Genomic DNA, 14758 nt, shown 5'->3' with positions numbered 1-14758 from the left:
TTCCATTTTAAAGATTTTTCTAATCATATTAACTTCTATTGTCACAGAATTATGCTGACCTTCACAGTTTATCTTACGATGCTTTTCTTGGGTAAGTAACTAAGGGAAGGAAAGACAGTATACTTGTAAGAAAGTATTTTGCCATATTTTACTTTCCATGAAATATGGACTTTTGAAACACAAACAAACCTAATACTTATTGTTTTCATTTCTGTACTCAGCAGTCCGTGATGAGAGGTTTATAGTTAGCATCTGGATACTATTATTGTGCACAACCATCTATCTGATTATGTCAGTATTTCTAAGGTCCACAAATGCCATTAATAATTATATATTCAATTCTTCCAGATTCACAGGATCATCATGTAGCCCACAAGCCACAAACTCTAGATTTTAATATACAAGGTTTCTGTCAATTTACAGGTAACGTACACCCGTGTAAGAAACACGTGGGCACTCTCTCTCTACTCTAAATGGGCATACTGTGATAATCAACCCCAAAGACTTACTGATCACTCAACACGATTCCTTATTCCACAACTGAGAGAAATGCAAATAAACCAACAGAAGAAATGTAGCTTTAATTAGGCCATGTCTACACTACCACTTATGTCAGCAAACTTATGATGTTCAGGAGTGTGAAAAAAACCACACCCAGGAGCAACGTAAATTATGCCGGCATAAGTGGTAGTATGCATAGTGCTATGTTGGTAGGAGAGGCCCACAGACATAGCTACCGCTGCTCCTTGGGGCTGGTTTAATTATGTCAACGGGAGAGCTTTCCTGTCAGAATAGAGTGGCTATACAAGAGATCTTACGGCAACACAGCTGCATCAGTACAGCTGTGCCGCTGTAAGCTCTGTAGTGTAAACAAAGCCGCAGAAATGCAACACACTGATATAGAGGAAAGAACTGAAGTGTGGAATACCAAAAAAATGGTTAAGTACATATGCTTGAATGTGGTTTAAATGGTGTATAAACTGACCCAGCTGCCTAATGCTGTTATGCAACCACAGGACATACAAACCAGTTGTGGGGTCTGACTCCTTATTTGGAGGGACTGTGAATTTGAAAGCAGTCCATACCTCAAGCATGACCTCATGGAGAGCGGTGAACAGGCCCTGAAAAGAATCCCATCTAGTCCTTAGCCCAAGTAGATATAGGAGGACTTCAAAGCAATGTTTCAAGGTAGAGAATAATCAACTCTTTAAGAAGTATGTGAGCTCTTCTCCCCCACTCATGCAAGATAGCATAAAGGCTTAAATCAACATCTTTGCCAAAGAAAAACAAACAGGCTAAACTGCCTGAACATATTTATTGATTTAAATTGCTTTTGACATTCACCACCAATACTAAAAATACTACCCATTGCCAAAGTCTTATACAGGGCTTAAATAGTAAACTTGTAACCAAAGGAATTCTCCTTCCCTTTTGTCTTCACCCTAGATTATCTATATTGCACCAGACTAATTATGTCATTTCAACAAATGAAATTATGTTCCCTTTCAGAATGAGCTTTGTTTCAACCCATTCAGCAATCCAATGGTTATGCCATTAATAGAGCTTTGCTTTGATCCACAACTAAAGCAGTTGTTCCTTGCTTTGAAAACAGAGTTATCTTTTAGACTAAAAAAGAAATTGAAAGATGTTTGAGTGAGGAAATAGCTATGTCCTGATCCTGCCAGTGAATAACTTAATACAAGTAGTCCTACTGAGCTGAACCACCTCCCTCATGGCCCACCCCCAACTACTCATGTACATAAGCATTGAGGCCCTAGTTTGTAGTTTTGTGCATTACCACCAATTCAGTTCCTGGTACAATTTAGGATGGACTACCAATAGCAGGGGGCAATAAAAAAATTGGGCTTGTGCCCTTTTTGCTTCTTTAAACTGTATAAGGAAAGGCTGAAAGATTTGTTCAGGATTATTTTGGAGGATTTCCTTTCAAAGGGATTTTTTTCCCCTTGGACTTGTTTTTTTACATCAGAAATTCAGGTCCCGTCTAGCCTAAAAGAAACTAGAGAATTAATGAAGTGACTTCATCATAGGAGCCAAGGTAGAGAAAGCTGAGCAATGGAAAGGGGAAGTGGGCTTCACTCATACTGTGTATTACAGTGGAGCACGAATTCTACTATAGTTAAGGTTAAGATCAGCTTTCTTTTTGCCCAGACTGCCTTAACATTTGGTGTGCCCAGTGAGGGTCTGAGGTTTGGTTAGTGATCCAAATTTGGAGCCATCTGACTAAGTGGTTCCTAAGATTCAGCCTCCTGAAAGAAACAGCTTTTCCTGAAGTTGACATGTTTTTGTAACTGTTTTTGCTCACAGGAAGAGACCACACCCGGACTGAGATAATCACATCAGGGTCTCAAATGCTCAAGTTATCCCAAGAGAGTTCATGCCACCCACTATTTCTTTGGGGGAAGCCAAAATTCATTATTAGCTGAAGAGTTCGGTTCTCCAGTTAGGCAATTGCCAAGCAGTTCCAAGGCTCACGCACCAATAGATCACACTGTTCTGGACACCACACCTCAGGAAAGTTGCAGATAAATTGGAGAAAATCCTGAGGAAAGCAACAAAAATGATTAAAGGTCTAGAAAACATGATCTACAAGAATCTGTTTAGTATAGATAAGACTGAGGAGGAACATGTTAACAGTCTTCAAGGATGTAAAAGGTTGTTATAAAGAGGGTGATAAATTGTCCTCCTTATAAACTGAGGACGAAACAAGAAATAATGGGCTTAAATTGGAGCAAAAGAGATTTAGGTTAGACATAAGGAAAAACTTCCTAGAGGTAAGGCTGTTAAGCACTGGAACAAATTACCTAGTAATCTCCATCACTGGAGATTTTTAAAAACAGGGTAGACAAACATCTGTCAGGGATGGTCTAAATAATACTTAATCCTGCCTCAGTTCGTGGGACTGGACTAGATGACCTATCAAAGTCCCTTCCATCCTACATTTCTACGTTTCTATGCTTAAAGTTACCATAACCACCACGTAACAAAACTGCCAACTTCTTGGGACGTACATAGACCAGACCTGAGATTTCTCTCACCAGCTGTTGGAAACCACATTCTCCAAATATTTCAAAGCAAGACCACTTTTACCATTCCACTGTAACAAAGGATGGGGGGGGCGGGGGAGAAGGAAGGGAGGGCACTTGGAATCACATAGCAACTGTGTGGGCCTACTAGAGAGAACAGTGGACTGGAACTCAGAAAATCTAGCTCTATTTCCAGCTGTGCCACTAGCTCACTGAATGACTTTGGCCAAGTCAGTTCACCTCTCTATGCCTTATTCTCTTTGTACAGATGGAGAAATTAATGATGTTTCTCTTCTTGAAATCTACTGATGAAAAAGGCTCTGTAAGAGCTAGGTATTACTTTACCACAGGAGTGTCTGAACTGCACACGTACATGATAATTACTACTGCCTCAGTGACCACCACCTTGTACCAACACCATTTTTCTGTCTGCTCAAAGAACTATAAAATTAAAATGGCAAAAAAAACTTCATTAACCTACTTTGGGATTTCCTCCGAGACCTCTTTCCCATCAGCTTCCCAAGAACTCAGTTCAACTCCAGATTTGGTCACTCAGGATTTTTTATTTGGCATACAGCAAAGCTCCAATAAATTAATCAGACTCAAGTGTGTGGGTGGGTTTAGATGTACCACACATTCAATGTACATAATCATGAATCAGTTTATACACATGCTTACACTTAATACATCGTATCACACACTTTACAGTTGGTCTACCAGTTTGTGTAGCCAATTCTCATCTAGATCATGAGCTATTCACATGCTGCATTAAATGCTAAACCACAGCTGCAAGTTATCACACATTTACTATCCTACTACTTCTTTTCAACTAGCTACATCTTTTACATATTGACAAGGCTCCTGTAAATTAATGCTTTGCTCATTGTTTCATGCCCTTGCTCACAATAGACCTACAGTCTAGAGGTAAGGTTGCCCAGCAATAGTTCATGCCCTTCCAGAACTGCACCATTCAAACTTGTGAAAACCAAGAAACACAGGGTTAAAGTACACACCCACACAACCTTAACTCTGCCCTCTCTGAGAGCTCCAGAACGCCCATACTTTCACTCTGCATTTTCACTGTAAAGGAAAGACGCAACCTGAACCTACCCTACCCTCAACCACTTAGGCCAGGTGTACACTAGGAAATTGGGTATGTATAACTATGTTACTCAGGGGTGTTAAAAATTCACATCCCTGAGCAATGTAGTTAACCGATCTAACTTCCAATGTAGACAGCATAAGGTTGATGAGAGAATTCTCCGTCGACATAGCTACTGCCTCTTGGGGATGTGGAGTACCTGTGCTGATGGGAGAAGCCCTCCCATCCGTGTAGGTAGAATCTTTGCTGCAGCATTTTAACTGTAGACCTGCCCCTAGTCTACTTTCATGACAAAATACCACGTTTGGGAAATTTAACAACTCTTCACACTATCTCACAGGATACCATCTAAACCTATACTTTCTCTTACCCGTTACTAAACCCAGAGACTTCTCTCATATCCTACGTCATTACTGATCTAATTATGGTGGTAAAAACAGCTCCCCCATTCCACCCCCATACCTTGATACTGAGACAACCTGTACAATTTTGCAATAGCTTGTCAAGATACACATGCTCCCTTTCCTTTACTCAGACACGTACTGGGCACAAACCCTGATCTCTTCATATCATAATCACAGCTCTGGCTCTTCAAGCTAATCCCCATCTCTTCAATGAACAAACAAATCTCTTAGCTACCTGTTCCACCCACTGCCTCCACCATCCAATAAGCACCAGTTCACACCCTGAATGCAGCTGCAGTACATGCAGATAATTCCCAGTGCTTATTGCCTGCTCTAGCGGGGCAGAGGTAACATTACAAGGACAGGTTCCTTAATTCTGTATTTCCCGGTTTTCATAAATTTGAGTTTTGCTGTACTTCATGTTCTGGAAGGGCATGAATTATCAGCAAGCAACCTTAACTGTGGATTAATTATGTTTATTTCTTTGCCATTTAATACCTGCTTAACTTCAGTGACTAACAGTTCACAGAAAGTACATCTATGACTCAACATCTTCTCCCTTCGCTTAAGGTGCAAGAATTAACAATATTTATCTTCCAAGGCCCTTCAGAAGTCCTCCTGCAAAACCTGGGAAGATCAAAGTTGTCATTCCTTGTATTTCTAAAGGTTAAAAAAAAACAAGCACAGGGGAACAAATAGACCCACATCTTTCAGGCCTTTTTCATCTCTAAAGCAGTAAAGAGGCAGAAGCCTATTATATATATTTATTTGCAGGTCACTTACAACAAGGTAATATTCATCTCTCAACATGCCACTCTAAAGAAGCCCTCCTCCACAGGAAGGAAAATAGAGAAACTACAGAAATTGTGCTTTCAGAGGGAAATCGGAGGTTAGCAATTGTACAAAATATAAAATTGCCTTCTACACTTTACATTACTAGGTTTTGATGACTTACCCTTCTACTAAGTACTGACTGCTGTCTCACTGCTAAAAATCACACTTACCCCTGTATTATATAAGAAGGTGAGAAAGAAATTCAGCTGTACTCTCTCACAGAGACAGTATCAGGAGGAAGACTCAAGAATTGCAGATATATCTAGTCTCCCATTCTGATTTTAATCCCACAATCACCATGCAAAGCCTAAGATACCAAATGACAAGCTGTTACAAGTGGAAGAATTGTTCTATTACCACCAACAGATACAGGATGAAAATGACCCAGTTTTTGTAATTTTCACTTGCCACTCTTGATGGGACAGCAGGAACCACTGAGTGAAACATTCAAGTATTAAGGCACTTGTGCTTATCAACTGTAAGGTATGTCTACACAGTAGCTGGGAGCTTGCTCCCTAGTGCAGGTAGACAGATGTTAGCTCTGCTTCAGCCAGTATGCTAAAAATAGCAATTTGACTACAGTGGCATAGATGGCAGCACGGGCTAGCCACATGAGTATTTACCCACAGGGTCGTTCAGGTTTGTGCTCAACTGACTAGCCTGAGTCGCTGTGGCCACGCTGCCATTTTTAGCATGCTAGCACACTCCCAGTTTCTGTATAAACATACCCTTAGGATGATGTAAGCACTTAAAGTCAATAGGTATTTTAAGCCAAGCTACTAAAACTATAGAAAAACATAATACATAGAAATGCTACTTAGCAATAATCATAATTAAAAGCTACACCATTTATAAAATTTAGCGTTTCCACTCCACAAAGGACATAATTTATCAGAAGCTGTTAGAAGTTATTTTAATTAGAATCAAATTTGTTTTGTCACGGCATTTTTCTCTGCCAGTTATCTTCAAAGCTAGCAGTATGGTTTTGCTTTGTTATTACAGTAAGGGAGTGATATATCTATATTTCACACACAGCATACAACTCAACCAGTGTAAATATCGTATTCAATGTACAGTAAAAATAACATGAATATGCCTCCATTAAATTACAGAAGAGAGAAATTTTGGCTTTAAAACAAAGGCCTAATTCATAATTCATAAGTACCCAAAGTGAGACAGTTGGGAGAGTGGGAAAATATTGCATTTTTCAATTAATCTAGACAATTGTATGATTTTCTGGGAATTGTAGCAGTATTAAACCACATGCTTACAAATTCACATATTTCAGGGCTCAATCCTGCAGCCACTTACTACCAAGAATGTAGTCTTTACAGGATAGCAAGCTTAGATCCAAGCTTAATAGTATAATCATTCCATAAATATGTTACTCAATTACTTCACTGACAAAACAGGGTTATGGCTATGCCAATTTGCATTACCATGGTATTTTGTCAACCAAACCCATAACAAAAAAACCTCTCTCAAGGCATGTAGAACAGCTGTAAATCAATATATTCTGTATTTCTCAGATGAGATTTAAAACAGTTTTTAAGTGTAAAAACTAATGTGTGTTCCCAGAAAACAAATTTTAAAAGTTTTGATACGTACTTTTTGAGTCTATAAAAATTGAGGGTTTAATTCTTTATTTTGCTGGATAAAATCTCTCACTGATTCTGGAAAGTTGAAAGTATTTGTTTTGTTTTAAAAACATGACAGCCAATAAACCAAGACTTTCACTGAAAGAACTTTTACATTTGGGATAGAAGTTACTGAAATGAGGAATCTCACGCTTAAAATACAGGGATTTCACCCTTAATATGTGGTATAATGGTCCCAATCCTGCAAATGGACCAAAGGCAGAATTACACAGCTGGGGGTCATATGAGGTTGCAATTAAATTCAAAGAGAGCTGAGGGATAGTGTCCACAACCTCAATGTATTCTCAGCTCTGCGTACTGCTGCCAGGTGGGAGACAGGCGGTTCTTGAAAACAAGAAAATTCAAGTTATTTGTCTGTGTCAGCCAGTATCTTTGAATCTATTCAGTATTTTAGAACTGCTGGTGAATTGTTGAAAGTAAGACAAAATCTTGATTCTCAGACGGATTTAGCTATGGAAATGGACACAGCAGAGCAAATGGACCATTTAAACACACTTAGAGATTTGTTAAGAAAAAACACACCTACAGCTTTTGTGGAAATTAATTTCAAGAACAAAACCGATCCAGGGTGTCAGTGCCCTAAACTTTTACATCAATTTCCCCAACCCACCCCCATCCTGAACAAACAAAAGCAACTGAATTGCACAACTACCTGCCAAGTGCTAAACAAAGTAAATGGAACTCCTTAAGTGTGTCAACAAACCTCACAATGGTCAACTGTGACCTTACCCTCCACAATTCAAAAAAAAATTACTTTAAGAGTCTACTGAATTGCTCAGCACCCATATAAAGAGAAGATTAAATAAATATTCAACAAGCAACCTGGGAGGTGGGTGGATATTGTTTAACTAGAACTATAAACTTTGGCCTCTAACATAATATTGCTGCTGTGCAAGCATAAAGAGCCTATCATTTTAGGCAACATTGCAGCTAGTGTTACCATCCCTCCAGGTTTGTCCTGGAATCTCCAAGAATTAAGATTGTGTCATGTGATGAAACCTCCAGGAATATGTCCAACCAAAACTGGCAACCCTAATTGCAACATGTTTTTTATTCTCAGGCATTTGTATAAATTACTTATTCTATGTTATTATTTCAACAGCATTTTAATAGTTCTTCAAAGTCATATACACTCAATGTGCAATAACAGAAAAAATAATTCTCCCCTCCTGCTCACCACCAAACACGGTGTACAACATCGGAGCAGCAAGAATGTGTTTTGGGCTCCACGCTTGATCAATGAAATACAGTTTCTGCTATAAGGTTTATAATCAAAATTATTCTTTAATATTATATGCCTCATTTTCTGCCCATCCAGCAGTTCATATGACCTATGTTAATGAAAAAAGCATGCACCACGAAGAGTAAAGCAACACCATTATTTCAGACGATAGCTAAGTTTTTAAGTTTTAATAGATGGAAACTAATCGGTAAGTATCACTAATGTCTGGCTAACACAAACTACACTCTGGAACTTAATCCACAACTCACAATCATAATAGTTTGTCCATTAATTTTGGCCCCACTACTCCAAATAATTATGCAAGATTGGGGCCTTGGATTAACAACCACACATACAAGAGATACCAACATACAAAGGAGAATGCAAATATATTCCATGACAACATCACCTAAGCAGTTTATCAGTTTTTTAAATTTTTTTTAAATCTTAATCTTCTTTAAAATGTTATATCCACATACAGTGTATATATAACATTTGACTGTATACTACATACAACTCTGAACATAATCAGTAAGAAAATACCAACCAGACTTTAGCTGCTTTAATACTAAAGGGGTCACTCTTGTTTCAAAAACCTTTTTAATTCTTAATCTAATATTTTTAAAAAATATTTTAGTAACTGCCTAAACCTTTTACACAATGAGATAAAAATGAAATATTAATTTCATTTTACTAAGTCTGGCTAAAGATTTTGGTATGTTTCCCTATATCAAGTTTAGCTCTTAGATTATTATAAATTCCTTATAAAAGAAATAACACTTCTGTTGCTCTACTATATCAGATTTTGAAGATAGTAAAGTTCTTTGAGAAAGAACTTCTATTAAAACTTTAAATTAACATGTTAATCAAGGGCCTAATCCTGCAATCCTAACAGTTAGCCTTTTCAAAAACAGACTCCAAAGAGAGACTGCAGAGCTAGAATTGATATGCAAACTAGACACAATCAACTCCGGTTTGAATAAGGACTGGGAATGGCTGAGCCATTACAAACGTTGACTCTATCTCCCCTTGTAAGTACTCTCACACTTCTTATCACACTGTCTGTACTCGGCTAGCTTGATTATCACTTCAAAAGTTTTTTTTCTCTTAATTAATTGGCCTCTCAGAGTTGATAAGACAACTCCCACCTGTTTATGCTCTCTGTATGTGTGTATATATATCTCCTCATTATATGTTCCATTCTATATGCATCCGAAGAAGTGGGCTGTAGTCCACGAAAGCTTATGCTCTAATAAATTTGTTAGTCTCTAAGGTGCCACAAGTACTCCTGTTCTTTTTGCGGATACAGACTAACACGGCTGTTACTCTGAAACTTGCCAATTTGTAGAGACTACTGCCATGTAAAGTTTGCAAGATCATTCCTTAAATCTGTAATATATTTTACAAAGTCTTGACCTTTTAAAATACAAGGACCTTATATTTAAGTTGTTTTAACTGTCCCTATTTAAAAACATGTTCTGTGAGATAAAATTTTAAATTTCAAAGCTTTAGGCATACAAGGCTGATCCATCTCTAGGAATTTTAGTCGAATGTATTGTATTTAACATAAAATAAAATTATAAACTGGTGTAATGGATGTCACCTCAGGTAATATAATTATAATATTGCTATTAAAGCTAGATGAAAGCCAGTAATTTTTTTTCCCAAATTTAAAAAGTCTAACTGCTACTATTTAACAGCATTAAGCAGCATCTATTTATAATGAACAAATTGTAAAATTGATCAGTTCCTTATTGAACTGCAAAAATCCAAGATTGAAGAATGTGCTGTATACGAAATAGCTAGACTTCTGTGAACTTCAGGCACTGCCAGAATGTTTTAGCCCAGAGTGTGACAGGCACATACCAAGTTGAAGGGCCATGTCCCATTACATCTTAAAAAAGAAGAAGGATGGAAAGAAGCAGCAGCATACAGAAACAGCATACTAAGGGACAGGAATTGTTAAAAATGCTTCTGCCTGCACCATTGCAAAGAAAAAAATTAGACACCCACCATGTGTCATTTCATGTATGATGGGGGGATTATATACCAGAGAAAAATTCCATCTGTAGCTATTTCCTTTCAAAATCCATCTTGCTCTTTTTTCTTTGCTGTTCTCATTTTCCCTGCATTTCTCTTTAACTTGCTCCGCCTCATCTCCTTTCCCTGTGCTTCCATAGAATACATAGGGAGGGAATGCAGACATCACAAAACCCATTTGGAGGAGGGCTGCTTTTAACAAGATTGTGGGCCACAGTTTGGCCAGCCCTGTAATATAGCACATCACACAATCCAACCTGAATATTAACTTAAACTGTCTTGGATCTGGCCACTGTTCATAGATTGAAAACTGTGTGAAGGACTCATAAAACAAAAGAAAATATCATTTTGACTGATATGTTGTAGAGGTGTCAGTGGGGTACTTCAGATATTGGTAGCAGACCCAAATTGAGTCAACATCTTTATTAATAATCAGGAAGAAAGGATGAATAGTAACATTGTTTTAAATTCTTATGAGTCGGCGAGTATGAATACAAATACAAAGGAAACTGGAGTGGAATTAGAATGAGCTTTAACTTGAAAATGGCAGGCTAATACGTGGGGAGGGGAGCAGGAATCAGTCAAAGGAATGTACTCAGAAAGCAGTAATGCTGCTAAAAACTTTGGGGTGGTAGTCAGCAGCTAAGTGGATGTGTCTTTGGCTGCACGACAGAGGCATCTTATCATGGGCTAGAGAGAAAGTCTGTATGGCAGGGGTACACCCTCACCTTGTGTACTACATATACGTTTGAACCCTTTGGTACAAGAAAGATGTCAGTATTCTGAAGAGAATTCAGAGAACAGAAGTAATTAAGGGGCTTGTGATAGCAAGAGAATAAGTATGTATAGGTTTACTAAAACTGGGACATTCAAAACAAGACTAAGAAAATACAGGAAATACACAGTAAGGAACAATCCTGCACTGACAGGCAGATGGACACGGTGATTTAACAGGACTTTTCAGCCACAAGTGTCTTGATTACGATGCATAAACATAAAATCTTAAACTTCCATATTTTGTAGCTGATGTTGTCAGAACATGGTATTTTTCTCCTAACCTTTAAAAAGAGTCTGACTGAGCAGGCTTCTAATTGATGGAGTTCTGATCAGTACAATACATCAGCACATCCTATGCTTAGCACTAGAAAGTGAAGGCATTAGCTACTGAAATACTCAGTTTATGAAATAAATTAATCCCATGTCTTTCTCCAGATGCGGTTCTTCAACTCACTCAGGCTTTACCTATTGTTAGAATCCTACACTCTCTTCTACTCACTATAAATTCTAAGGTACTGACAACTTTTTGTGGTCTCCGTTAAATACCAAAAGGGTTTCATGTCACATTCTAAGACATGAAATATAATGGGAGCCTAGGACACACAAGTGACCACACTTCTATGTAAATATAGAAGCTTGTGAAAGCAAGGCTCTTGAAGTAGAAAGATATATATATATATAAATATAAGAGAGAGAGAGAGAGAACATTGATATGACACTGTCAAGTCAGTGTCATTTCATATTGCCATAGCCAAATCAGTCTAATTTCTATTGTATGATGTATAAATAAAGGTATTTTCTGCCTTAGCATAATACTTTAGCCAGCCTTGTAATATCAACTGTAAGGAAAACAAGTGCTGCACATCTTGTATTCCTCTTTTCTTTTCCCCAGTGAAGACCTTTACCACATAATACATCAGTGTTTACCTTTGCTAACAATTTCTGTAAGCATATATGAAATTATTATACACCTCCAAGTCAGTCACATAGAACACAAGCTGTGCATGTCAGCAGAACTTCCATCTTCACCTTATCTTTTTTGATTAAAAGAAAATTACAAGGTTCAAATCTTCTAACAAAGAGGAAGAAATATATTCAGGAGAACAGAATAACACCTTTCTCTTACAATTAAAATTTTACACTTCAGCTGCAATGACAACTGTATTTCATATTCTCATGAATACATATACTTTCAATCATAGCAATGTTCTAGTTCAAATTTTCAATCAACAAACTAAGGCCCCAATAGGATAGGGCCCAAACATCTTTTCAAACTCATGCACCCAACTGGGGGGGGGGGGGGGCGGCAGAGGACAAGGGGAGATGAAACAAGAATCTTCTGTACTGTTCTCGTAGGTAATGCTTCACATGAAGAAACCAGCCCAAAATGTGATTTCCATCCTACAGTAGAGATGCATGCAGCACGTTTACTATAATACTACTATCTGACCATACACTAAACACAGCAATTGCATTCCACATATATCATGCCTTGTCTAACATGGTCAGAACCTCTTTTATTCTGTATGCTTTATTTCATCATCTTTGCTTGACTGAACCTCATTCTGTGCATGTGCTGCCACCTAAATATTCACCTCTCTCTCCCTGGTTGGGTTCCCCCACCTGCACCCCCCTTCTGGTGTTGCTTTGTTTTTTAAACTGGGCAATCCCCACATGTTTTCATTGTGGTGTTATTGTAAACTTACATCAGTTATCCTAAGAACAGCAAAAATCTATACACTCCTCTGAAATGTGAACTCTTCCACGGTCCCATCGTTTTGACTACCTCTTCTGCAAAATCAAACGAACCCACCCCGAGCGGAAGTCACCATTCAAGTGGTTACATGTGGAGGTGGGAGCTTGGCCAGGGAAGTTCTTAGTTTGGCAGACGATCCCGGACCCGGACCCCTCCTGTTATTTACCAGGTAAACTATGAGGGCTACCACCGCACATAGGAGCAGACAGCAGAAACCAACAGCGCTTCGGAAAGTTGTCCCAACACATATAGGCAACCGCAAGTGTAAGGGGAAAGAAGAAATCAGCCTGATTCGGGGCGCAGCTTGTTTGCTTAGAAAAATCAGACTGCGATGGCCCAATGTGTTTTGGCAGCCCCCTCCCTCTCTTTCGGGGGAAGACTGGGCGTGGGGGCTTAAAGCAGTTAGAACTGGGATTGTTACAACCCAGCCAAATACCCGCCACCACCCCTTCGCATTCCAGAGTTGAGAGTTGCAGCTGGGTTTTTCCACCCTTTCCTGATCACACTTCTTGGAGACGACCGGGAGGCCAGCCCCACCGCAGGAGACTTCGGGTTGATTTGCTTTTACGTCCCAGATACCCTACTGTGTGTAGAGAACTAGCCCGAACGGAAATAAACTACACTACACCAATGCCCAGAACATAGGGGGATATTCCCCCAGCGCTGGGGCCGGAGAGGAGAAAGTTCCACGAACAAAGGGAGCAGCAACAGCTCCGGCACAAACGCTACCTGGGAAACTGGCTAGAGGAGAAGGAGAGAGTTTACGAGACGTTTAAATGCCCAAGTCGCTCGCTCGCTCACTCTCCAAGTACCGCAGCAAGGAGGCGCAGGCCGGTGAGATCCCCTTGGACACGGGGAGCCCCCCAAGTCCTGCCTTCTCGCCGTGCGGAGCTCGGGGGGGCGCGAGCCCCAGGAGGAAGGGAGCTGCTGGAGGCGAACACACCGAGCCGGGCTGGAACGCCCAGTCCCTACGAGCCCCGCAGCTCCGGCGGGAGAACCCCGAGACAATGCCCCCTCCAGGGCGCCGCCGCCAGCTCTGCCCGGGGGAAGCCGCCTTCCCAGCCCGCAGCGGGACGCTGAAGGCAACTATCCGCCCGGGGCGCTTCCTTACCTGAGCTCCAACTCCCCTCCCGCTGCTCCGATCCCGAAGCAGCGGGACACCACACCCCCTCCCCAGCAGCGCAACAGTGCACCCGTGGCCGGCGCCTCCGCACCTGGTGGGCGCCGAGGGCTCTTTCCCCAGGGCAACCCCTGCGGGGCCACTTACCTGCCGCGAATTGGGCTCGGGCTGTTCCGAGCTGGGCCGGTGAGGGGCCGGCCAGCAGGACGAACAGCGGCAGCCAGGCGGCGGCTCCGGCTCTCGGCTCCATGGCGAGTTTGGAGAAGTTTGGGGAAGAGAGGCGGGCTGGCCCCGAGCGGCACGTTCCGCAGGCAGGGCTCGCCGGGAACCCCCCACCCAGCTGCAGCCGCCACCGCCTCCTCCTTGGGCCCGCCCCCGAACCACCCCGAGGGCAGCACCAGCCCGGCGCTTCCACGCTCGGCAGCGGCTGCTCCCAGTAACTCCAGAGTTACTTTGCTGCTGCTCTGCGAGAGGGGAGGGAGGAGCCGCGCGCGCACGTCAAACCCTCTGGTTCCCAGCGCTGGGCAGGGGGAATGTGGGACTCCAGCCCGGAGCCCAGACGCCGCCAGAGCGGGGCCCGCCAGCGCCTCCTGCTGCAGACACGCGGACATGCAGCCTGGTGGGCGGCCACTGGTACACCAGCTGCTGCTTGAGCCGCCGGGGCCCGGGCTCTCTCGTGTAGCAGCCTCCTCTCCCGGACAGCGGGTGCAGTTTCAGCAGGAGAGAGAGATGGGGAACGCTTCTGTCTCGGGCGATCGCGGTTTGTTTTCTTCTCCAGCCAGGGGAACAAAGGGGAAAGAG

General features: G+C 41.2%; 1 protein-coding gene across 7 annotated transcripts in view; it reads right to left on the bottom strand.

Annotated features, from left to right (window-relative positions):
• PTPRK (protein tyrosine phosphatase receptor type K) overlaps positions 1–14316 on the bottom strand; it is a 581323-nt gene extending 567007 nt beyond the window's left edge. For all 7 annotated transcript variants that reach the window (XM_054021706.1, XM_054021708.1, XM_054021709.1 and 4 more), the window contains exon 1: positions 14105–14316. In XM_054021706.1, the coding sequence (XP_053877681.1) occupies positions 14105–14207 (103 nt within the window). In that variant the 5' untranslated portion in view covers positions 14208–14316. The remainder of the gene's footprint in view (positions 1–14104) is intronic.
• Positions 14317–14758: the final 442 nt, after the last annotated feature.

Source organism: Malaclemys terrapin, chromosome 3 (assembly GCF_027887155.1).
Source record: "Malaclemys terrapin pileata isolate rMalTer1 chromosome 3, rMalTer1.hap1, whole genome shotgun sequence".
In the NCBI taxonomy this organism is placed as follows: domain Eukaryota; kingdom Metazoa; phylum Chordata; order Testudines; family Emydidae; genus Malaclemys; species Malaclemys terrapin.
Note: the sequence above shows the minus strand (reverse complement) of the source record. Positions and strands in the feature narration are given on the sequence as shown.